Source organism: Delphinus delphis, chromosome 9 (genome assembly GCF_949987515.2).
Source record: "Delphinus delphis chromosome 9, mDelDel1.2, whole genome shotgun sequence".
Lineage (NCBI taxonomy): Eukaryota > Metazoa > Chordata > Mammalia > Artiodactyla > Delphinidae > Delphinus > Delphinus delphis.
In genome coordinates, this window is record NC_082691.1 from 40260627 (window position 1) to 40286767 (window position 26141).

Here is a 26141-nt window from a genome sequence, read left to right on the forward strand (position 1 = left end):
TAGGTCCACCAGACCAAGTAAATCCAGGATTTGCTTGTATTTTATAGTTAAACTAAATACGTAACGACTCTGCTAATTATAAACCTTATCATTTAACCACCCTGTGTCGTCATGGTCTTTTCCGTGAAATGAAGGAATAGTACCTGCCTCATAGGCTAGTTATAAAATTAAGTTGGGTGCTACCCATGAAGCATATAAAAATGTGCTTACAACATAATATGTCCTCGATGACTGTTATTTGTTATCAATATCATTTATTAATTAATAATCAATAACATAATCACTTTGTAGCTCTATGTAAATTTATTGCAATAACTTTGATTTTAGCCTTTTCTCATTTTATTTTTTTCCTACTCCACTTTAAATATCTATTACATGTTTCCTTTTACTCTTTAACTGTTAGCCATCCTATTATCTTCTCTAGTTTAATATACTGAAAAATAAAAGTAATAAGTGTACTTGTACAATTCCACACTACAATGAATATTATTTAGAAATTAAGTTAAGGGCCCCACTTTAAGCACTACCACCTCTCAAGTATATTATTGTGAATTGTTTGTGCATATCCTCCAAGAACTTCTATAAATATAAAAACTACTGTATGTATAGAATGTATTCATATATATACAATATATTCATATATAGACACACATATATGTGTTGCATAGATAAATGGATATTTTAATATAACTTAGACTGTAGTTTTTTTTACTGCTCTGCAACTTGCTTCCTTTTACTCAAAAGCATATGGTGGATATTGTTTGAGTTCAGTAGATATTGATAAGTTTAAATGTTTTTAAGAGCTGCACAGTATTCCATAGTTTTGTTAACTATTCTGTTATTGGGAAATATTTACATTGCCTGCACTTTTAAATAATTGGCATAATTTAAGTTAATGTCTATCAATTTATCTGTTTTTAGAAGCATATTCAAATATTTTCAGTTTTACTTCTCAGGTTCTGCCAAATTACTATACAAAAAGTTTGTATCAAATTATAATCCCAGCAGCAATATCTAATGTTTTATTTCCTATGCCCTACTTTAAATTGGCTATCTTCAGTAATTTTTATTATTGTTAAATATACTAGGTGAAAATATATCCTTATCATTTTTATTTGCATGGCTAATCAGTTATAAAGTTGAATATGGCATTAGTTAGATTGACTTTTCTATAAACAACAGAAATATAATCTGGCTTATGATCCAAAATAGAGTTTACTGGAAAATTGTGAAGTAGCTCATATAATTAATGGAAAAATGAAGAACTATGTTTCAGAAAGGATAGGAATCAGGACAATTTGAGGAAATTATGACTAAAAAGACAGAGTCCGTAGGAGTTACTGCTAAGAGAAATTGATTCCAATTGTTTCTGGTATTCTTGCTTTTATATTCAAAATTTATATCCCCAGGAGAAGCATATTTATTAGCCTCTCTTGTTTCCCATGCCACAGCCTTGGCTACTTTGGGATGGAGCATCTTGACTTAACAGTCCTGTCAAGACTATTATCTAAATTGTTTGTCTCCTCAAAGCCAAATGAGGATGCTGTATAACCTGAGGATGAAAGATGAATTCTCGGTGGGAATAAACAATAGGTGTTCACCACGGTCCAACCATTGAGTTATCCAATATCTCTTCTTTTCTGAACATAAAAGTTGAAAAAAAATACCATTCAACATTGCTACTGCTAAATATGTAGCCAGAAATACACATCCTCCTAAAATGTAGACAATCCCAAGTCTCAGATTGTTACTATATCCAGCTTCAAGTCCTGGTTCTCTAAAACATCTCTGGAGATGACTATTTTCTCCTTTCCCTTCATCCATTTGGTCTCAATATACAGAAATGTAATAAGAAAATTACATATTTAACTCTAAATATGAATTTCATTAAATGATATTCTTAATAATACAAAGAATAAAACACATGTAAAGTCTATAGTCCTGGTTTTACTACTGACTGAAAACTGTAGCTGAAACATAAAACATTTCTCAGCTTCTTGGAAATGTTTCCCCAGCGTAGTGACTCAAATATTTTTACCTGATAGGTCTGAGATTTTGGTAGTACTGCTTGTATAGGGCTGAATTTGTTTCTCGTGTGCCTTGAATGACAGGCATGGTAGTACCTGACGGTATTAGTACTGTTTATCAAATATTTCCAGGTCTTCTGCCAGGCACTTGATCTTGATTTCAGTCCTTTCACCTTAGGTATTAAGAGTGGCTCTATGGCTTTCTCTTACAATAAACTGTGAGCAGAAAGTAAATTTTCCACTCTTTCTTTTCCTCTACCACAGTGACCAGCAGTATTCAATATTGGCCCGTTGGTTAGCTTGGATGCCAGAGTGAAAACCACGCGAGAGAGCCCCTACCCCCAGCCCCGCTTAGCCCACGTCCCTGTAGAATGGATGATAAAGAAGCCTCTGTGAGATTATGCCATGAAGATTTGGGGTTGTTTGTGACTGTATGTCACCTAGCCCTTACAACTAAACCAATGATCGGAGTAGAGGTCCTATTAGTACTCCCTTTTCCCATTCTATAGCAGCAAACCTAATTTCTCCTTGGGAATCAGAGTCAGTTATACCAGTTAACATCCTATCTGTCTTTTTGCCTGTTAGTCTAGTGGTACGAGGAGCCTCAAAATGCCCAAGTGTTAGCTTCAATTCAATGAAAATTTTACTGTCTCATATGCTGCCATTCCTCTTTGGTGTTAAAACATCTCAACCCTAAGAGTTCAAAACCAAGGGAATGTGAAGCAAAATATTTGAAAGTGCATGTATTAGTCAGTGTTCTTTAGTAAAACAGACCAATAGTACATATGTGTAGAGAGAAATTTATTATAAGGAATTGGCTCACATGCTGATTGAGGTTGACACATCCAAATCTGTAATTTGATCTTCCAGTTTGAGTCCAAAGGCTGGCGAGCTGCTGTAGAACCAGGAAGAATCAACATCCCAGTTCAAAGGTGATCAGGCTGGAGAATTTTCTCTTTCTTGGGTTAGGGTCTGCCTTTTGCTCTATCAGGCCTTCAGCTGATTAGATGGGGGTCACCCATGAGCGAGGGCAGTCTGCTTTATGAAGTCTACTGATTTAAATGTTAAATCTCATCTAAAAATACCCTCACAGAAACACTCAAAATAATGCTTGATCAACTTTCTGGGCATCCGTGGCCCAGCCAATTTGACACATAAATTTAAGATTCACAGTGAGTATTAAGTGTAATTGTAAGTTTCCTCACCAAGCTTTACATTTAGGTCCCAGAACCATGTTTTGTGAATTGGGTAAAGCAGCATCGTATAGTTCAGAGCACATGATATAGCTGTTTGATCATACACCATTTAAGTGGCCCCAGTGATTCAGTGATTGAGTCTTTAGTAGGTTATTTCAGTGTTCTGTGGACAACTGTCTCTCCTTGATAAAACATATAAGAAGGCCTTTATGTCACAGGGGCATCAGCCCACTGTCTTTCTTCCTTCTCTGTGAAGGTATTCCTTGAAAGGAGACAGCAATATGTGAGACACTATGATAGTGGTTAAGGCATTCAGTAAGTCATTTGCTATGACCATTGACACAGGCATAATGGGAAAGAAAAGTAAATCCAATTGCTAGAACAAATGTCTAGTTAGTGAGGACAAATGGCTGCAGTTGCATTATGGAAAGGGTCCAGGGATTTTAGGCTACCCTTAAGTAGCTGGCTTAGGTTCCCTTGAGGTATAGCAACATATTGGAATTCACTAATTGGTTCATTTGATGACAGTTGAGTACTCCAGAGTCAGTACCTACTCTTCTTGTTGAAGATAAATTCATGTTGTTTATCCCTTCCAAAGCTTCCAACCCTACCAACATGAACGTGAGTGTTTTGAACACTCACTGGGAGTGACTAAGAAAACTTGCTAACTGGCATTCCTTTGGAGCAATTAGACTCCCAATTATGGGTCCATTCTGAGAAATTCGCTCATATAAATTTTGCTTCCATCACTAATTCTCCATTCTTATCCTTTCCGAGTCCTTAATAGTGTAAGAAGTATTTGTTAGTCAGTACTATTAAATTGGTATGTTTCCTAAACTCTAAACATCTCTGTCCAGAAAAGGTAAACAGGACATTTTATTGTTTGAGATACTGCCCAGAGGTCAAATGGCATTCTTTTCTGTCCTCAAATTATTCCCAGTTTATTTGTACTGCCATAGCAGCCTACCTCCAGCTACTTCTAATATATCATGGAGAGGCACTGGTAAATCTGTTTTTTTATCCTTAAACTGTGAGAATGGAGAACTCCCTATGAGGGCATAGGTATGGGTTGAAGGAGGTGTTGGGAGTACAGCCAGATTCAGAATATCTGAGTGGTGGGCTTAGGCACTTCAGTTTCTTAAAAGCTCCCCAGCTGATTATGTGGAGACAGCATGGAAAACCACTGATTTAGTAGATTAATTACTATATAATAGGTATTATAGGCCATATTGATATGCTACAATTAGAGTAACTTCCCCATTAAATTTATAATAATTACTATAAATTCTTAGACAAGCATTAGTTTTTTGCACCAGCAACCTATCGTGATCTTTGTGTTTCACATTTTTCAAATTCAGAAAAGAAGTGTCTCATAGGCCTAGGTTTGGCCACGTGCCTACCGCATTGTTTGGGTCAATGCAGTTGGTTTCCTTGTTTGATAGACGTACCAAAACTGCATTCAGCAGCATGTTTCCCCACAGTCAAATAAGGCAAAACCAACAGGTGCTCCAAACAAGCATTTTGTCTTATACATACTAAACTTTTGATTTCTTATGTAAAACGTATGCTCTTTTTTCTTTTTTTTAACATCTTTATTGGAGTATAATTGCTTTACAATGGTGTGTTAGTTTCTGCTTTATAACAAAGTGAATCAGCTATATATATATATATACACATATATCCCCATATCTCTTCCCTCTTGCATCTCCCTCCCTTCCACCCTCCCTATCCCACCCCTCTAGGTGGTCACAAGGCACCGAGCTTATCTCCCTGTGCTATGCGGCTGCTTCCCACTAGCTATCAGTTTTACACGTGTGCTCTTTTATTTGCCTATTTTCCTTCTGATTTGTCTTTTTTGTGTTCATTTTAAAATCTTATTGTATAAATATTATCATTTTATATATGTTGCAAGTGTTTTCTTCTCATTTGTTCTGTGTGCTCTCAGTTTGTATATTTTGTTCTTTTTCTTGTCCATATAAATATATAAAATTTTCATTGCTAATTCTACACTGAATGATTTCTCAACTTTATATTTTAGAAAAACCTTTACTCAAGCCAAAATTACTGAAATATTGTTATGTCTTTTATTAATTTTTCATTTTGTTTTCAATTTCTAACCTTTAATCTTTAAAGATTACATTTTTCTTAGAGATGCGTTGACAGACTAGGATGATGTAGGCATGGAACATTTTTTTCCTTCAGATTGAAATCTAGCTGTCCCAACGAAAGCTGTTCATTTGTCCACTATTTCACCACTGATTTGACGTACTTTATATATGGTGAAATAATATATATGTTAGACTGTTGCTTCCCTTTCCTTTGCTTCATGGATCTATTTGTTGATTCTCACTGGAGACTGTTTTATATAATGTAACTCCCTAATTATTCTCTCAAAATTTAATGACATTTACTCTCTTCAATGTGTTGTTATTGTCTCGAGTTTTTAAAGTATGAGTTTGAATGGAATTGTATTGAACTTCTACTTTCATCTCGATAACTATGAGAATGCCCTGTTTTATATCTGATGCCAGTGCCCAGGCTGCATGCCCAATGGTAGACGTGTACTTCTGTTAGAGAGCCGTTCCTCAGTTGTTATCCAGGAGGCAAACCCCCAGGTAGCTCCTCTGAAATGGGACCCTGGCCAGGCAATGCTGTAATCCTTCACTTAATCCCATAGCTGACCTCACGTGTCGTAACTCTTCCCACCCCTGTTTCTAGCTGTGCCATCCCTGATCCTGGGTCAGCCATGGGGGCAGAGGGTGCCTTTTGCAGCAGTTCCCTTTCAATGTATTGGTTTCTAAGTTGTTCTATTCTGTAAGGTCTCTTTACTACTCTAATTTGTGATTTAATTTCATTTCTATTCCTGGTTTATTACTTTTCCAATGGTACTATAGATACACTTTTTAAAAAATATTTTATCTGCCACCCTGAGCCTGCAGTTATTCATTCCTTTAATTTCCTTTTTTTCCCCATTGTTCCTCTTTACCATACCAAATTTTTAGATCTTTTTGTATGCCTCTCTTCTCTCATCCTATCTTTATTCTTCTTTTCTAACATTTTGTTTAGATGCTTTTCTTGATGTATTGAAACTCTGCTAATCCCTAGTGTAAATTATCTAGTAAATACCAAAACTCTCTGGTCACTTCCCTTTTTATCTTTGTTTTCAAGATAGAAATAGATGTTTATTTGTTTGTCTACTGTATCTCTTTACATAAATTCTCTCACTCTGATAATGACTGCTTAAAGGTATCTGAAACTAGAGTCTGTATCATGTAAGTTGTTTCTTCCTGATGAAGCATATTATGATATAATTGAATGAATGGTTTTGAGGTATAAATTAGTTGCAAAAATGAAATATAAAACATATATCGCTCATTGGTCTTCACAGAATGAGATTTTTTTTCCTTCACAACATTAAAATAAATATGCACATCTCTAGCTGTTATACCAACTGCATATGCTAATGTGACTTATGAAAAGTTAATATCAAGTTTTTTGTATACTCGTGATGTTGGTTGTTCCCTTCTGACTATCAGCTTCATGAAAGTACAGATGGCTTTTTCTCATATCATCCCTAAAATATTTAAGTAAAAAATAACAAGTATTTATTGAATTGAAAAAATATATAAGATAAATATTTTTAAATTATGTAACTTATTTTCCAGATTGTTCAGCATAGTGAACAATCACAGCAATGAATTGTTTGTGAAATAGGTGCTTTAAAAAAATCTTTGGTTTCATCTACCTGAACTAACTGTAAAACATATATAATTAAAAAAATAAAATTTAACAGTCAACATACAGATTCACATATTCCAAGTATCACACATATTTCCATAGTAAAGCCTTGGAATACATTCTCCTGTTAAAATAAATTTGTAATTTAGAAAACACATAACACATTCCACAGATTTCATTACTTTCTTAATTTAAAATATCATTTTATATAACAAAGTTTCTACCATATTTTACTTAAATAAAAACCCTCTTGAATCAGAACTATGACATATTACATATGTCTCTTGTTATGAAATCTTGTTGTGTCAGAGAGCTGAACAAAATCCTCAAAATGCTAAGAACATGTTCATCAAAATTCAATGCAGCTCTACTGCAAATTTCCAGGAAAAAAAAATCGTTGCTTTGCTAATGTAAAAACAATGCACTCAATTGACCCTTTCAGTCCTAATGATTAATCGTAAAATATGATGCAGATTATTTTGCAATCCCCCCCAATTAAATGTGTGAGCATAATTTTGTCTCTGCCTTGATCAATGGAGTGACTGAGTTTGAGAAGCGATATATGCATCTGTATTAAAGATCAACATGTCAAATACAAGTAATAAAATGTAACATGCTTTACAGTTAAAAGTCCTATAACTTCTAGCCTCGTGAAAGAATTTTGGGCATTACAAGTCTATAGTCACTTTCCACAAACATCAACAAATCGATTATTACTTTAAAGATGTTGAAAACTCTGAACTTTGGTTACTCAATTCACAGAGAAAAGAAGAGCTCAGTAACAGACTGTAGATCCATGTGTTATTGTTTAGAGGTGATTTTTTTATCCAAATTCCTTGAACACTCTAGAAGAATATTTTCTCCTAAGTTGGCTGTTGGAAATAACGAATGCATTTGTATATATCCTTCTACCTGTTTCTTATTTTATTCTACAAAAGGCAAGTTTCTAATAAGTATCATAAACTATTTTATTTGACTATCGTCAGTTTGCTATTATTATCTAAGCCTGTCCAGCAAGCTCCCTGGCACAACTTCACCGTCAGCTCCAGGGAGTCAAATAACAGCATCTTACTAATGAGTGAAAATAAGAAAACTCATAGCAGATGATTATCTCAGAATCCTTTATTAATGATAATGTAGTAACATACTCCTATAATTTAATTAGAAATAATAACAGTGGACTATTGAATGTAGTCCACACTCAAACAGAATAATGATTCAACAACTAAGTAAAAGTGAAATGGTAGTTTAACAATAACAACAGCAATCTATATATATATATAATAGTATTAGTAATATAAATTGATTCAGCATGTATTAATTCAATGGCTACCAGGTGTCAGGAAAAAGTCTTAGCACTGCCAATTCACTATGAACAAAAGAAACATCACTTCCTGCCCTCATGGTCTTAGTGGAGGAAGGCACACATTAAACTAATAAAATGTACACATGTCAGCAGGGAAGGTAAATAGAGTGTACATTGGTAGTGAGTGTTCTGTGATGGTTATTTTAAATAGGCTGAGCAGGGAAAGACTCACTGAGTATAGATATGAAGGAGATGAGGAAGCAAGCCATTTGGTCATCACATAGAATCACATTTAAAGCAGAGGGAGGAGCAAGACGAAAAGCACCATGATGGGAGAATATTTGACACGATTGGGGAACATTAGCAGGAAGGCCAGCATGGCTGGAGCGGAATGGATAGAGATAGCATATTAGAATAGCACTGACGGGCCAAATCACATAGGGTCTTAAAACTACTGCGACCATAATAATTAAGTTTACCCAGGACTCTTCTGGTTTATTCCTGGTGTCCCAGCATCCAACTCAATTTAGTATTAGCATAAGAATTTTGTATTTTTAGTTTAAGTATTATTATTAATGGATACATTATAATAAACTTGAGGGGTTTGAGAGCTAATTTGCACATTCCTGCTTCTGCTGTTATCCTCTAGTCAGATGTAAGACACTTACATGTCCAGTGGACACAGTTCTCACTTTAACCTATAATCATTTCATCTAAAAAAGCAAAAAAACTTTCTCTTCCCAATCCTTCCCACATATAAGCAACAACTTCTTGTGCAATACAGTGTACAGAGAATTCAAAGACAAAAATAAATGTTCACTGAAAGCCCTTGTTGGCCAACTGGTATACTTGTTATACCAGTCCATTATGCTGTGGCCTGTGCCTCTCCTCTCCTTGTGAGATGCAAATGGGAACAAATATAGCAATCAGCATTGTCAGTGGAGATGTGGGAAATCACAGGTTAGATGTACATGAAATATATGTGAGGAAGAGAAGATGAGCAGTCATGCCAAGAACGTTCAATGAAGTTTGAATACTCTTTCTTGGTGTCTTACAAATTAAACATGTAGTTTATAAATATTGTGTTATATTATGCATTTTTATTTTGCAATAAAACTTTTCAGCAAATATATCTCAAAAATGAAAATGAATATTAAATGAAAAATTAAGTTCTGCATTTCTATGAATTTTTGTTTTAAAAAGTGTTGATGATGAATACATAACTTCTATGAAATATTTATCAATCTTTACTATCAGCGATGGGAGCTCTAGCGATATCACTGGCCATGTGGAAACCATAAACACAAAAATGCTAAAGAAGCATCAGTATCTGCCTCAAATTAATAGCGAATTCTCTGCTTGAAGGCAATCATTGAAACTGCAGAAAATCCCTTTGTATAGCACTCTTTTAAGCATGATTTTTCATTTAGATCAAATGTGACTTCTAAATTAATGTGCATTTTCAATTTCAAGTTTTCTTATGTGTGTTGTAAGTGAAGTAATAGCTGTTAAGATTTTGGTCCACTAGCAAAAGAAGAACTTTAAAAAGATCCAGTAATGCCATTTTTACATTAGAGTGATCAGATGTTTTAAATAGAAAATTCATTTATTGCAATAATGATTTGAGTGCATGCAACTTGTGGACCCCCAATCAAGTTTTTGGAAGTTCATTTGGATGATGGTAAAACATTGGACATTACTGATCATGTTATCACAGACTCAGTTAAAAAGTTCAGCGCTTAAGATTCAATGATTTGTTCCTATGGTGATAATTGTAATACAGAGTTTGGTGGAGTACATCATCATGACAAAAATACGTGTTTTACTAATGTAAGAAACATACAGATAAGAATATATGCTTTGCATTGGTTTTGGTATGCACATAAATCATAATTGCTTTCAAAGACACTTTAATAGTCTATGAATTACAATGAAGGCCTTAATTGTCAAGTTGTATGCATGTGCACATGCACACACACACATTCACAAATTATTCAGTCATTCTCTTATTGGTCCTACAGGTGCTAAGGGACCTTTAGGGGAAAAAAAAGTAAGACTCAAGTCTTAGGTCACTGAAGTAATGAAGTCTAACATTTCTATGGATAATACTATACCAACTAGACTTTTTCAAATTATGCCCTGCTCTTGCATTTAAAACTCTAAAACTCAAGAAGCATGAAAGTTTAAGGCAATTTGATATAGAGGCAATCAGCTTATAGAAATATACAATTTGATCTCATCTTTTTATCTCTTCATAAATATGTTATTCAAAATTGTTCATATGAAAAGCCAATAAATGGAAAATTTTTAAGTATATCAAGCTAATTAATTATTATGTTTTTATTCTAGATCATATGATGTCATATCTGTGAGCTATCTTAAATTTTCAGTTTGTTGTGATTTCTTATTTTAAATAACTATTTATGTATATATTCATATATTACATTTATATATTTATATATAATTTATCTAAACCTAAATTTATATACATTTTTTGCATATTTTTTCTTAAAGAGGGTTTCAGATTTTTCTAAACGTCACATTCCACAAAACCAGTATTCATCCCTGATCCTAATTAATCAATCAGAGGCCATGGCAAGTAAATTATTCTAACTTATTTTCCTTACTCCTACCCTTATGAACACACTGATATTCATACCCATCCTGACTTCCTTCCCTCCCACTGGATGAGGCATCTCTCCTCCTAAATAAGGTGCCTTCAACTTCTGTTCTGGGTCCCTGTTCCTCTTGGTTCTTTGATACTTAATTTATTATTCCCACCCTCTTATTATTACATCTTGAGCTGTTCCTATTCTAATGGCTTTTTAGCTCAAGTATGTAATCCCTTTTTAACATATGACTACTCTGTGTTAAAGTGACTTGGATTAGTTTATGAAAACATGTGTGATGATGAAAGTGTTATAATAATTACAACAGGAATGGATAAAGGATAGAGGTTCAAGACCAAAAGGAAAACAGAAAAACAATTCCCACGTCATTGTGGAGTTGCAAAAACATGAGCAACATGTGAAATTGAGGATACTCTCATTAATTTGAAAAATCTCTATGGATACGTATAGCTACTTACCTTCTCAACTCTTTTGTCTCTTCACAACTACATTCTTAATAAAATGGGCTATTCTTTCACTTTTCCATCACCTCTTCAGTGCAGTTGGGGTTTTGACTTTACTCTCCACTGACATTGCTATTGTCACTGATAAATTGCTAAGTGTTAAGTCACGTAGTTTTAGCTGTTTTCACCTATCTTAAAAGTCTCATCTCCCTTGGATATTAGAAAATCAATGTCTCCTATCTCTGAGATGCTGCTTATTATATATCTGGATACATTCTCCTTAGTCACTTCTTTTAATATATTTTTTCTTAGAATTTCACACTCAGAACTTCATTCATTTCATGTATATATGCTTTCTTAATTTTATAATAATAATAGTGATTTGTTGGTTGTATGCTAGGGAATATGCAAAATACTATCACTTTAAGAGTTAAGCATTTTCTCCATTTGCCAATAAGGAAACTCATGATCAGGGAGCTTAAGATTTGCTCAAGGTTTTAGTCTCATAAAAGAGCAAATCCATGTACATGTCTGTTGTACTGCAACATGATCGTTTTTTTTTTTAAGTTATTGAAGAATAGTTGATTTACAATGTTGTGTTAATTTCTGATATACAGCAAAGTGATTTAGTTACATATATATATAGTTTGCATTTGCTAATTCCAAACTCCCAATCAATCCCTCTCCCTCCCCCTTGGCAACCACAAGTCTGTTCTCTATGTCTGTGAGTCTGTTTCTGTTTCATAGGTAAGTTCATTTGTGTTATAATTTAGATTCCACATATAAGTGATATCATATGGTATTTGTCTTTCTCTTTCTGACTTACCTCATTTAATATGAGAATCTGTAGGTGCATCCATGTTGCTGCAAATTGTATTATCTCATTCTTTTTTATGGTGGAGTAGTATTCCATTGTATATATGTACCACATCTTCTTTATCTATTCCTCCATCGATGCACCTTTAGGTTGTTTCCATGTCTTGGCTATTGTAAATAGTGCTGCTATAAACATAGGGGTGCATGTATCTTTTCAAATTATAGTTTTGTCCAGATATATACCCAGGAGTGGGATTGCTGGATAATATGGCAATTCTATTTTTAGTTTTTTGAGGTACTTGCATACTGTTTTCCACAGTGGCTGTACCACTTTACATTCCCACCAACAGTGTGGGAGGGTTCCATTTTCTCCACTCTCTCTCCAGCATTTTTTTTTTAATATATTGGAGTGTAGTTTTCTTACAATGTTGTGTTAGTTTCAAATGTACAACAAAGTGCTTCAGTTATACATATTTTCAAATATACAACAAAGCGCTTCAGTTATACATATACATATATCTATTCTTTTTCAGATTCTTTTACCATATAGGTTATTACAGAGTATTGAGTAGAGTTCCCTGTGCTATACAGTAGCTTCTTGTTGATTATCTATTTTATATATAGTAGTGTGTATATATTAATCTCAACCTCCTAATTTATCCATCCCCCCACACCTTTCCCCTTCAGTAACCATAAGTTTGTTTTCTAAGCCTGCAAGTCTGTTTCTGTTTTGTAAATAAGTTTATTCATATCATTTATTTTAGATTCCGCATATAAGTAATACCATATGATATTTGTCTGTCTCTGTCTGACTTACTTCACTTAGTATGATAATCTCTAAGTCCATCCATGTAGTTGCAAATGTCATTATTTCATTCTTTTTTATGGCTGAGTACTATTCTATTGTATATATGTACCATATCTTCTTTATCTATTCCTCTGTCAATGGACATTTAGGTTGCTTTCATGTCTTGGCTATTGTAAATAGTGCTGTAGTGAACATTGGGGTGCAGGTATCTTTCCAAATTATGGTTTTCTCTGGATATATGTCTAGGAGTGGGATTGCTGGGTCATATAGTAGCCCTATTTTCAGTTGTTTAAGGAACCTTATGGTTTCCTTTGCTGCAATACAACTCTATGTTCCTTCTTCTTATTCTCTTTTCATGATTTTGATCATCAAGCGTACACGGATTGCTTCCGACTATCTTCTTCCATCTCAGATTTCTCTGTCCATGTAGGTTTATTTGACTTAGTCTACATTTCCATGTTAATGTCCCATAGGTATCTCAAATTTCACATTCTAATACTAAACTCATTTTCTCACCCTTTTCTAAACCTGTTCACTAGCTTTATTCACTAACTTGATGCATGGAAAGACCATTCACTTTCCCATCCCCTCTGACAATGCATTTATTCTCTTCTAGTTATTCTGCATTAACTGTTTTTAAAACATCCCATAGCAATGTGAATCAGATGTTTTCTTGTCTGCCTTCTCAATTAAGATACTTGATGGCAAGGACTCTTATCTTGCTTTTGAGTCTCTGGACTCTAACCCAGTTCCTGATACACAGTTGTAGTTAATAAATGCATATTAAATAAGGAAATTGATGCAGGTGCTATATCATTCATAAAATTACTTTTCTAGGTATATGGATTTTCCATGAAATGTATCTCTCTTTCTTAGGCATAGTTATTCTTTTGTATTTGATTCTAGTCAAAGTAATTTTTTAAAATAGATGTCTAGATGTATTTATTAATTCAAAATAACTTCTTCACATTCTAAAGTTAACTTGGTGGAATGATCTGATGCATATAAAATAAAACTCACTAAGTATTCCTTTGTTTTTATTCACTCACAACTGACTTGAAAGGGCTTCCCTGGTGGCGCAGTGGTTGAGAGTCCGCCTGCCGATGCGGGGGACACGGGTTCGTGCCCCGGTCCGGGAGGATCCCACATGCCGCGGAGCAGCTAGGCCCGTGAGCCATGGCCGCTGAGCCTGCGCATCCGGAGCCTGTGCTCCGCAACGGGAGAGGCCACAGCAGTGAGAGGCCCGCGTACCGCAAAAAGAAAAAAAAAATGACTTGAAAGCATTTGATATTCATTTTAACACATTAATTTTCCAAAAAGTATGTGCACCATTCAAAGAAGGAACAAATATTTGGATTACTTTACAGAGCTTATTTATTGACTTCTATTTTGTATTACACTAAGGAGAATACTGAAGTTATTTAATGGCATAATATCATAGGTTTCCCAAGAGTAAATATTCATTCATTTTCTGTCTCTTTTCTCTTTTTGTCATTTTTCTCTGCCTCTCTCCCTTTTTCTTCTAAAATACACATACGCGTACGAGATGTTTTTGAGATTTCCAGAGATAATGAAATTAATGTTTCAATTATTAATGGCTCATTGGGATATATATTTTCTCAAATACTCTGAAAGTTTTTCTGAATATGATGAGAACAGCATTAAATTTTACTGGGTTCATAATGATGAGTCCAAATAACATTTTGTTTATAATCATTCCACTGTTTACATTAAATGCCCCCCCAAAACAGTATAAATTCATCTTCATACAATATCTTCAAAAGACTAGCCAAATTCGTTGAAACAGGTGAACTTCCTTATTTACCTAAACTTTGTAATTTATTGGTAAAATAGATTCAAGATGGGAAGACATAGTTATAATTAGTTTTACTTTAAGCTGAAATGATGGGGAAGGTACATTAAAGTTGATGAGTCATCAGTTTGAAGCTGACATTATCAAAATCCACAGAAAAAGATGGCATATCCCCCATCCCTTGTTAAATATATAGCATAGAGAAATTTTGAGGGACATAATTGCTTCATGCATAGATTTTGTCAGAGTGGCTGCAGCAGCAGTAATAATATCAGTGACACCAAGGTATGTATAGATACAGTTTGGGTATTAGAAAACGAGTTGGAAGGTATTAAGAATTGGTTTTCTAGACCAAAAAAAAAAAAGTTTAATAAACAATAGCAACATCACAGACCAGAAAATTCTGCCTGATTTTAGTGAGACAGTTGTGAAGCCATCTAATCCTATAACTGTAAGAATAATATATAACTGTGTACATACAGGTGTGAATATGAATTGAGCTGAATAATAAGAGATAAGTATGCTGTATCTGGCTCAAAATGTTTAAATCAAAATGCAGACCTTTCTTAAGGCAAGCTCTTTAAGTAAACTATTTTTTCTAAAAGGGGAGGAAGAAGAAGAGGAAGAGAGTTGATGACATATGATAAAATCATTTTTGATCCTTCAGCCTTGTATTTCTTTAATACAAAGGGATGAATATGTACAATTAAATGAGTATTCACTCTGGAGTATTATGCTAACAGTATTTATCAATCGCACATTGGTTTCCTTTAACTATTAAAGAATATAACTTTATAACATATAATGTACAATATGTACACTCTTTAGTAGCCATACATTTATTATATTTATATGCTCAATCTGATACATCAAAATTAGATATAAATGGCAGGCATCACTTATGTGCTATTGGAATAAAAAGAAATTCCTACACATTGTCATTTAAGAACTCTCATTATTAGACACTTTCCAAGATAATGGAATCAGTACTGCAGTTTTTCTTTCTTAACGAGTTGTTGTAGTGTGCTTTTTAGATACTATTGTCAGACACTAATTTTTCTATATCAGTTTTATCCTAAAACTTATTTAAAATGGAAAGTAGACTTCTGAATCTTAGATGAAATATTTTGACTTGCTTTTAGTGGTATTAAGCATTATAATCTTACCACCCACTTTTTTTAGGATGTGCTATAGTGGTGACTGTTGAGCATATGTGATAAGAAGGCATTGGACACAGAGCTACTAAACATACATTAACATAGGTTCTTTTTTCAAATTTAGCTATCATGGATAAATTAGAAAACTCTCTAGGAGAACCAGTGCTATAATTACGAACACTGAAGACTCAAGAATCATTATCTGCTTTAAAAATCGTTTTAATTTTTTAAAATTTCCATAAAATGGCAAAAATAAATTCAGGAGCCATGAATGATTATTTCATTACAAAATGTTCATACCTACTAGTTTTTCAAGTGAAATGTTGAAATTGATAGGTGGAACGTACAGTATATGGTACTAAAGTTTCCGCAAAAGGGAGTCTTTTCAGACGCTCCACATGGCTTCACCTTCCCCATCGTTAGGATGACCTATGAAGTGGGAGCCTCACATCTGCTGGTCTTTGCAGCTTAATGAATGAAAAGTCAATGGTCACATAAAGCCCTGCATTTTGACTCTTTCCACGTCTCTTGCATTTGTTTGTTCTCAGTCAGAGCTGTTATCATCTGAACTTACTATCCCCAGTGCCATAAATAGGTCTCCTAATAGTATCAGCTTGGAGGTAGGAGAAGTCTCATCAATGTCCATCCAGCTTCACTTGTTAGAAAATTCTCTTGCTGACTATTTTGCCAGAATGCTGTGGGTGGGAGAGGTGGTAAAATAGAGGAGTGGCAATCTGACCTATGAAATGTGTTTACTACTTTTAATAAAGATAAAATTATTAAATTAATAATAACCTCTGGATAGTACCATGTAATTTACATACACACTTTGTTTATTCCTTAAAACAGCCCAACAAAGCAGGTGGTATTATTTTAATTTTAAAGATAAGAAAACTGAAGCTCAGAATGATTAAATAATTATCCAAGGCTACTATTCAAGGAATGAATGAAATAAGGAATGAATGACTCTCCAGGGAAAACTGCATGGATGAAGTGGATTAAGAAGTTAAGATAGAGAAGTCAATTTTTCAATCCATTTAGCAATCAACTTACAGAGAGTAAGCTGGTCTGAGAGTCACATGGGGTTTATGTTTGGGGTTAGGATGCTGCTGAAGAACCAAAGATGACAATTTTAAAAGAAAACAGATGAAACATCATCATGGATGGAACAGCGATGGTGAGTCCTGTGGATGGTTAGGCTTTCACCAGAAACAACTATGGTAAACTTTTCAGCTCTATGATAAACTTCTCAGCTCCTGGCTTAATTTGAAAAGCTTTTGTAGGTTTCAGTGACAAGGTCTTTGAAAACTTAGGAGATAGACAAATTAAAGTAGAAATGTAATTGGTAAAAACTGATTTAGAAAGAATTAGAAAATAGGATCTTTTTCAGTAATAATTAAAGGAATTGAAACAATTATTTAATACCTCTTAATTAAAAAAAAAGAAATCAAAGACTCACTAGAAATTGGATAGTTGATATGCAAGTGCTACCAGTTTTAAGGAACTTCCAAAATTATATAGATGCCTCCAAAAAATGGAAAATAAGGGCGGCATCTTCTACAGTTCATTTTATGAGACAGAAAAATTTTGATAAAAAGTTACAGATGGTATGAAGAAGAAAAATAGTCTGTTGTGTTCATGAATGTAGACAAAAACTTCTGAACAAAGTGTTAGCAAAGCAAAACCAATTTTCTATAACAATATTAATAACAGTGTCCAATTTGGGTATATGAAAGTATTATAAGAATGTTTTAATAATGCAGAAATATGTAAGTGTATATGCCCACATTACCAATGAAATGAAATCATCTCAATATCTCACAGGGTGCAGAGAGTATTAACATTGATTCATAATAAAAATTCTATATAACAGAAATAGAAGAAAACTTTATAATCTGTATGAAAGGTGTCGCTCAAAAAAGAAAAAGAAAAGAAAATCCGTACAACAAACATCATCCTAAGTTGGGAAATTATGAAAGTATTCCATTTAAATTCCGGGACAAGATACGGATATTCTGTATAAATACTCTAATTCAATAAAGTATTGAAGCTCTGGCCAGCACAATAAGACAGGGAGAGAAATAACAATTATAAGGATTGAAGATCTCTAATAGTACCATTGTTATTAGCATATGATATAGTTTACATAGAAATCCAAATGAATCTACAAACATTATATAGGCAATAGAAAAGAGGAGTAATGTGGCTGTTTTTGAGATCAATATATAAAAGTCAAATATATTTATATATACCAGCAACAAAAACATTAATTTTAATAAACAATTTAAGAATTTAAGATACCAACATAAACTTTAAGACAACCAAGAATAAATCTAACAATGACCTGCAAGCAAAAAAATGTTGTAATTTATTTAAGGATATTAAAGAATAAGTTGATTGAAAAATCCTATATTCATGGATGAGGAATTAACACCATATAGATGTTATTTCTCCTAAAACTGCTCAATAGACTTCATGTAATGCAATTTTTTAAAACATTTATGATTTTTGTGTGTGTGTTTTTATTTTCACCCTTATGGGATATGACAAGTTAAATTTAATATGTGTACAGTAAAGCAAAGAAAAAAATAATAGCTAAGATTTCATGTTCAATGAGACATAGATTAACTATAAAGCTATAGTGTTGTAAGAGTGTGGTACTGGTTCAGAGATGGACAAATTCATGAATAAAATAGAACAGATTCTAAAAAGAAAAATACCCATATATGGAAATTTGATTTATGATGGACTTGCATGATAGAAAACTGAATTATCCAAAACATGAAAAGATGGATTTAAAAATGAAAAGAAAAATAGTTGCACAACACCCAGAAGGACAGAAGAAAGGAGGCAAGAATAGGAGGATGGAGAAAGAGAAAGGGAGGGCAGAGGGATGAAAGAAGGCAGTGAAGAAGGGAAAAGAAAAAAGGGATCACTACTAGACAGAACCACTCTAGAATATTGTGTATATTTTATATATATTATCTATTCTATTCCAATAACTCACACCATCCAATCTTACATCACCACATAAAATTTCTATGTCAAAATTAAAACTAAGGGGCTTCCCTGGTGACTCAGTGGTTAAGAATCCGCCTGCCAACGCAGGGGACACGGGTTCAAGCTGTGTGGGAAGATCCCACATGCCGCGGAGCAACTAAGCCTGTGCGCCACAACTACTGAGCCTGCGCTCTAGAACCCGCGAGCCACAACTACTCAGCCCACGTGCCACAACTACTGAAGTCTGCATGCCTAGAGCCTGTGCTCCACAACAAGAGAAGCCGCCGCAATGAGAAGCCCACGCACCGCAACGAAGAGTAGCCCCTGCTTGCCACAACTAGAGAAGCCCACGTGCAACAATGAAGACCCAACGCAACCAAAAATAAAATAAATTAAATAATTTTTTTAAAAAATTAAAACAAATTTTAGGAGAGTAAATGTGAACTCTCTTCTGTCCACTGAGGAAACATTGTTTGTTACACAAAGAGGCCAAAGTGCTAGCCATTTATCAAAAGATTGATAAACTTGAATACATTAAAACTAAAATGATACTTGTTAAAATATACATTAAGGAAAGTAAAAAACTTTAAACCTATAGGAAATATTTGCCCAAAGAAAGAGAAAAAAACCCAAAAGGATTAAAATCAAGAAGTAAAGAATTTTTACAAATCAACAAGTAAAAAAGGAGTAAAGATATGAAAAGGCATTTCACAAACGAGGAAACACATAAAATTACCAAGTATGACATTACAAGTGTTAGGATGGGCTCGGCACAGATTTTTTTCCACCTTTTACGTACCTACATTGGTACAACTTCTATAGGAAACAGTTTGGCATGATATTGTAAAGTTGCAAAAGTGGTCACTGTCCATGAGCACCAGAAACTGTCGAAAATGCATTTTTTATGAGAACATAAAGCTAATCAATCCAAATATCCATTGTATGGATTTTAAAATGCATACCCGCATAAATGGTATTAAACACAGCAGTAGAAATAACTCTTCAACTACACGTGGATGGAAATTCAGCTACTACGTGGAGGAATGTTAGTAACAATGCTGAGATGAAAAAGCAACATACAATGTGGTGTTTATGGCATACACATGATAACCTGAAATTCAGAATAGTGGTCACCTTTGTTAACGAGGAAGGGGGTGCTATAGGGAAAGAACGCAGGTATATGTAAGTTATTAGGAATAGTCTACTCTCTGGGTTGGGCAGCTGGTATATAGGTGTTTATTATATTGCTTATATAACAGCAAACTAACCAGTGATAGTCTGGAAGAAAATATTTCAACATGTCTGACGAAAGGTAAATGCCCACAATACAATGCATGAGGAAATACAGGAAATTTTCATGTTCTAAATATTTATGGCTCTTAGTATCAGGGGATGGGGTTTTAGTTGATTTGTTTACATTTCTATTATGTTTACGCACTGTTTGTATGACATTAACCAAATGTTTTTTTCTAATGATGCTAATTTAAATAAAAATATCACTCATAATACATAGTTTATAAGATAATAAAATGCAACTTATGGAAAAGAAGGACAAGACTTTAAAGATGCAGTTCACAAAGGAGGTCACACATCTGTAAACCTACAAAAATATGTTCAACCCACTAGTAAACAGGCATGTGATTATGCAATAACAGCACGATGGTATTTTTCACTTATTGAAGAAACATCATAAAGTTGTTTATATGTAGTGTTTTGGAGTTTCAAGGAAGTGGGCCCTTTATTTTCTACAGTGGGCGCCATTCAGAGGGTATCATAATGTTGTAGTGGAGTATTTCCCTTATAGAAGATTAGCTTTCAGAACATAATGCACTTGTTCACATAAATGTATTCAAATAATGTTAACTGCAATACCTGTTTTTTTGTGACAGTGAAACACTAAAGAGTTTAAAAGTACATGAAATGACTTATTTAATCATAGACTATATACCCTATTTAATATTCACTTATAATAAATCTTTATATGTACACTGACACAGATCTCTGACGTTTTTAAGTCAAAAAATGCACACGGATAAATTAAAAGGATGTATAGCATAATCCTGTTTATGTTAAAAATATGTGTGTGATAAAATTTACATGTGTACATTTATATATGTAATCCTATAGAAAACTTTCTTGTGGTATCCACAAGAATACCTGGGGATGGTTTCCAGGACTCTCCAGATACCAAAATCCACAGATGCTCTTAGTCCCTTATATAAAAAGGCATAGTGTTTGCGCATACTTTAAATCGTCTTTAGGTTACTACAGTACGTAATAAAATGTAAATGATATGTAAATAGGTGTAAATACAATATAAATCTTTTGTAAATATATAGTTGCGGCTCACCAAATTGGAGTTTTGCTTTTTGAAACTTTCTGGATATTTTTTGTTTTGTTTTGTTTTGTTTTTTTGCGATACGCAGGCCTCTCACTGTTGTGGCCTCTCCCGTTGCGGAGCACAGGCTCCGGACGCACAGGCTCAGCGGCCATGGCTCACGGGCCCAGCCGCTCCGCGGCATGTGGGATCTTCCCGGACCGGGGCACGTACCCGTGTCCCCTGCATCGGCAGGCGGACTCTCAACCACTGCGCCACCAGGGAAGCCCTGGATTTTTTTTTTAAGATTTTTGATCCCTGGTTGGTTGAATCTGCATATGTGGAACTTGTAGATATGGAGGGCCAACTGTATTATATTGTTACCATTGGGGCAAGAAAGGTGAAGAGGCACATTCTAAATATTCTGTCCTATTTCAATTCTTTTTTTTTTTATATACAAGAAAATAGGCATGTATGATTGTATAACTGGAGGCACTACCTGCCTTTGTAATTTTCCCCAAGGTAGGTTGCATTAATAAGCACACTGCATGCAGTAGCAGCAGAAGCAGTGGACATTTATCACAGCTGACCCCGCAATTAGTCTTGAGTATTCCTGGGTGGCAAACACTGCCAGCCAGGTCAAAAGACAGGGGGAAGCCTGGCTTCTAGTTGCAGATTCAGTCAGAAGGAAACACTGAATACAGTTGGCTAAAACCTCATATGCAGTCTGATCATTTTCTCCCAGTAATAGAGAAGGCGAAAACTCTCAAAGACATATTTACTGACCTATTGGTCACATTTATATAATTATTCAAAAGAATTGTTTATCAATAAAAATTAGTAAATGAAACAATTTTGTATATGTCACTCTGCATTATGTGAACTGCATACCGCATATGGGAGTATATCTTAATGAAAATTATTATAATTTATTAACTTTATTTTTTTAACTTTAGAGTTGATAAAAGAAAAAATATATTTATTATAGAATATAGAGTATATAATGACAATGTTTAACTTAGGACATGTTAATACTTTTATTTTAGAATTCCATTCTACATAAGAATTTAACGTTTTTCAATAAAATCAAAATCTTTCATTAGATGAAATGCTAAATATACAAAACTAAAAATGTCCTAATTTTGAAATATCAATCATGTGCCATAACGTGCTTATTTTTCAGGTTAAGCTTTTTCCGTGATGTTCCTGATTTCAGAGTGTTAGCCTGCGGTGGAGATGGAACTGTGGGGTGGATTTTGGACTGCATAGGTAATGAAGACACACATTTAACGTAGCTGGGGTGAGAGTGGTAACCTTAAATTCTGTGTATTTTGTTTGTTTATTTAGTGCATCCATATCTTTGGATGTGGATGCATTAAATAAACAAAGTACATAGTGATACACTTAGACATCTGGAATGTTACACACTGTTTACTGGCTTAATTTATTCGTCTATATTTCAAATTTTTAACTGACAAAATAATTTACAAGTAACTAGAAATCCCTCTTTTCTCATTCATTTCTCTTGGAATTTAATAAACCCTCAAATATTTCTGGATCTGCATTGACCAATCTTTTTTAAAAATAGGCCTCTTCATAAAAAGGAAAGATTGATTCAAAAGAAGTTTTACTATCTATATATATTGAAGCAAACTTTTATTTAGTCAATGCAGTTGAGAATATTCTACCTTTTCATACTCTCAAAAATATTCAAATTAAAAATGAATACATATTGTCAGCACACTTTTGGTAAGCATCTAACGACTTTAACCTACTAACATTTTTAAAACAGGAAAAACAGGGAAAATTGTATTCTTTGGCCTTCCAATAAACAATGTCAGTAGTATTAATATATTTAAGGAGAAAACCAGAGTTCAAGAACTGCAAAAATTAAGGAGTTGCTTGAACAGTATCTGAGAACTTGTAAGAATCTTAGTGAAAACAGGAGGATATTGTTGGTTTGCATTAGCCCTCAAAATCTAAGCCTTGGCTAGTACGCTGTGGCACATCCCTACATAATCTATTCCCTCCCCGTTCCTACACACCCACATATGCTTACTTTGAAGGGCTGAGAAGGGAGAAGAATAAAGAAAACTAATATATGTTTGTGAGATTTGCTCAGTGATTCAAACAAAAGCATGTGGAATTTCAGTGGCAAATATCTTTACTGGACTCAAACACTATGTTGTATAATGTTGAACCTCAAACAAAACCAGGTAATCTTTTACGTCGTTGACTCTGACACAGAACAGCACAAAACCATTGTTAGCGTTTTACTAACCTTTAGAATTCCACTACTTTCAAAATATTTTATTCCTTCAAGTGTACCTCGAGTTGATGTTGCAAAGGACTTTTTATAGGAAGCTACTTCTCCACTCTGCTTACGTCCTTGTATGAATATTCCTGTGTTGTATGTACCTGCATCCTTGAGAATTTCAACGGAGTTAATTCAAACACGCTACAATTTTTAACTGAATTAACATATTTAAAAGGCTTTCCTCATGCATAAGTCTTGAAAATTCCTGTCACTCTGTGAATTTTGGTATTTATTTGTTTTATAAATTGCTAGAAATACATACAAATTAATCAATTTATAATTGTATATAACTATAAAATAGAACGTTTTATGTTTATAAGTACCTGGTGGAATGCCTTCCATGCCAAGCTGTGTTTATTTTATTGTTGTTCTGTCTGTGATCAAAAATTTATTTTATTTCAATTTTTCAATTCTACAGAAAAGGCAAATGTAGTCAAGCATCCTCCAGTGGCTATTCTGCCTCTCGGGACCGGCAATGATCTAGCAAGATGCCTGCGATGGGGAGGAGGTAAAATAGCTAAAAAAAAAAAACAAAAAACTTAAAAAACAGAGATATAGTACGGAGCACCCTTCCCCCAAAAACTAAATCCAGCATTTCTTCACTGCATGACAGCTGCCATGTAATTTCAGCAAACATAATTGCTGTCAGATATGTAGTATAATTTTGAACAATCGTCTAGAGTAGAGAAACAAATAGTGGACCAAGAGTTAGACTGTGAGTGCTAATTATATACTTGATGGGGCAGGCAAGCTTCCAACCCTTTTTGGTTTGGGGGTTTCCAATTTAAGAAATGAGATAAGCATGGGTTAACTCTAAAATAATGTTCACATTTGTAATCTCTGAGTGTGTGAGAAAATCACAAACAAAGGAAAAGAACTGAAAGGCTAACAAATGACTTGTCCAGGAATAAGTACAAGAGGTAACACATTTTCTGAGACCCACTTTGCACCAGGTGGTGTGTTCTGCACTTGGGGTACAGGGTTAAGAATAGAAAGAAAACAATATCTGCTTTCAACGGAGCCTTAAATTCTAGTGGAACATGAAGTCATGTGTAAATTGTGAGACTTCCTACTGACAAGTAATATAAATGATAATGATATCAACATATGATAATCAACATAATGAACGACCTCACCTAGGAATTGATGAGGTGACATAAGAAGAATCCTAATAGGTGGATAATGACGGAGCCATATAGAACTGGGGGTGGACATTATAGGCAGAGGGAACATCAAGTCCAAAGGCCCAGAGATACAAAGGCACTTAACATTACTGAAGGAACTGAAAATGGAATAGTGTAGATGGAACAGGTGAGTAAAGGGAGAATATTTCAAGATGAGATCTTAAAATAATTTGAAGTGTCATTAACAGGCTAAACTTACCAGAAGATATCAAAGAAAAGAAAACCATATTTTGCTAAATAAACAAGAACCTAATCCTAAATATTTTTAGCATCTAAACTCAGAGAAGTTTGAAAAGTGTCTAGTAAGACAGTGTAAATCAGAAGCCCTTGGGAAGCTTGTTAAAAATATAGTGGACCGACCTTACTTCAAATATGCTAAATGGAAATCTCTAGAGATGGGACCCGGGCAGTTGATTTTTTTTTTTAAGCAAACTCCCTAAGTAACTTGATTTACAACAAAATTTGAGAAGAATTGTTCCATGAATACCTGGGCAACTTGTGAACTCTTAAGATGTATATACATTGTATTTGTGTATTTGACAGAATTTGAAACCAAGTTAAAAACATGGTATATGATATATTTGTAACTTTCATTAAGGATATAACTTAGTAGAAGAATATTATAAAATACTGAGTTAAATTGTATAGAATCTAAAGATAGATATAGATAGATAGATAGAATGAACCATTGCTTACGAGATGCTTATATTTGCCAATGTTAATATACGTGTATTGATTAAAAGGAAGAGAATCATGCATGTGGCTTCTTACGTATTCCTCTGGAAATATTTTTGATATTTGAAAATTAATAATTTTATTTTGGCTTCAAGCTGGCAAATGACTTAAATCTCAAAATTGATATAGAAGTTCCATTCAGGGCATCCTTTAATTATTTCCTTGTAAACAGTTTTAAAGATATTCTTATCAGTGGCCAAAGACACATGGATTATAGTATATGTCAAAGTGTATATTGATGATGAACTCTTTGTGCATGTCTAGCATGTGCTGGCACTGTTCTAGGTGATGGATATTAAATGAGAAAATAAATAAAGGGTTCTTACCCTTTTGGAGGTTACATTTTCATTGCGTACACAGACAATAAATCACTGAATAATGAAATATATAATTACAAAATAAGGTCAAGGATATGAAAGAATCAGAGTGTATTTTCAGAGAATAACCAAGGGGAACTATTCAGCTATATGGTCAAGAAGACCTCTCTGAGGAAGTAACATTTAAGCTGGATTTAAAATATGAGGAAGAAAGAGCGAGCTCTTTGTACTGAAAGGACTGAAGGAAGGCTGATGTAACTCTAAGAGGTCATGGGGCAGTGGGTAGGTATGGCCTCAGCGGGGTGAATAGGATGACGTTGGAGAGAGAATCTGGAGC

At 34.0% G+C, this 26141-nt stretch overlaps 1 protein-coding gene across 1 annotated transcript in view; it reads left to right on the top strand.

Moving 5' to 3' along the window:
• Positions 1-26141, top strand: part of DGKB (diacylglycerol kinase beta) — a 704489-nt gene that overhangs the window by 269398 nt on the left and 408950 nt on the right. The window contains exons 18-19 of the mRNA XM_060020431.1: positions 22435-22520; positions 23987-24076. Of these exons, the coding sequence (XP_059876414.1) occupies positions 22435-22520; positions 23987-24076 (176 nt within the window). The remainder of the gene's footprint in view (positions 1-22434; positions 22521-23986; positions 24077-26141) is intronic.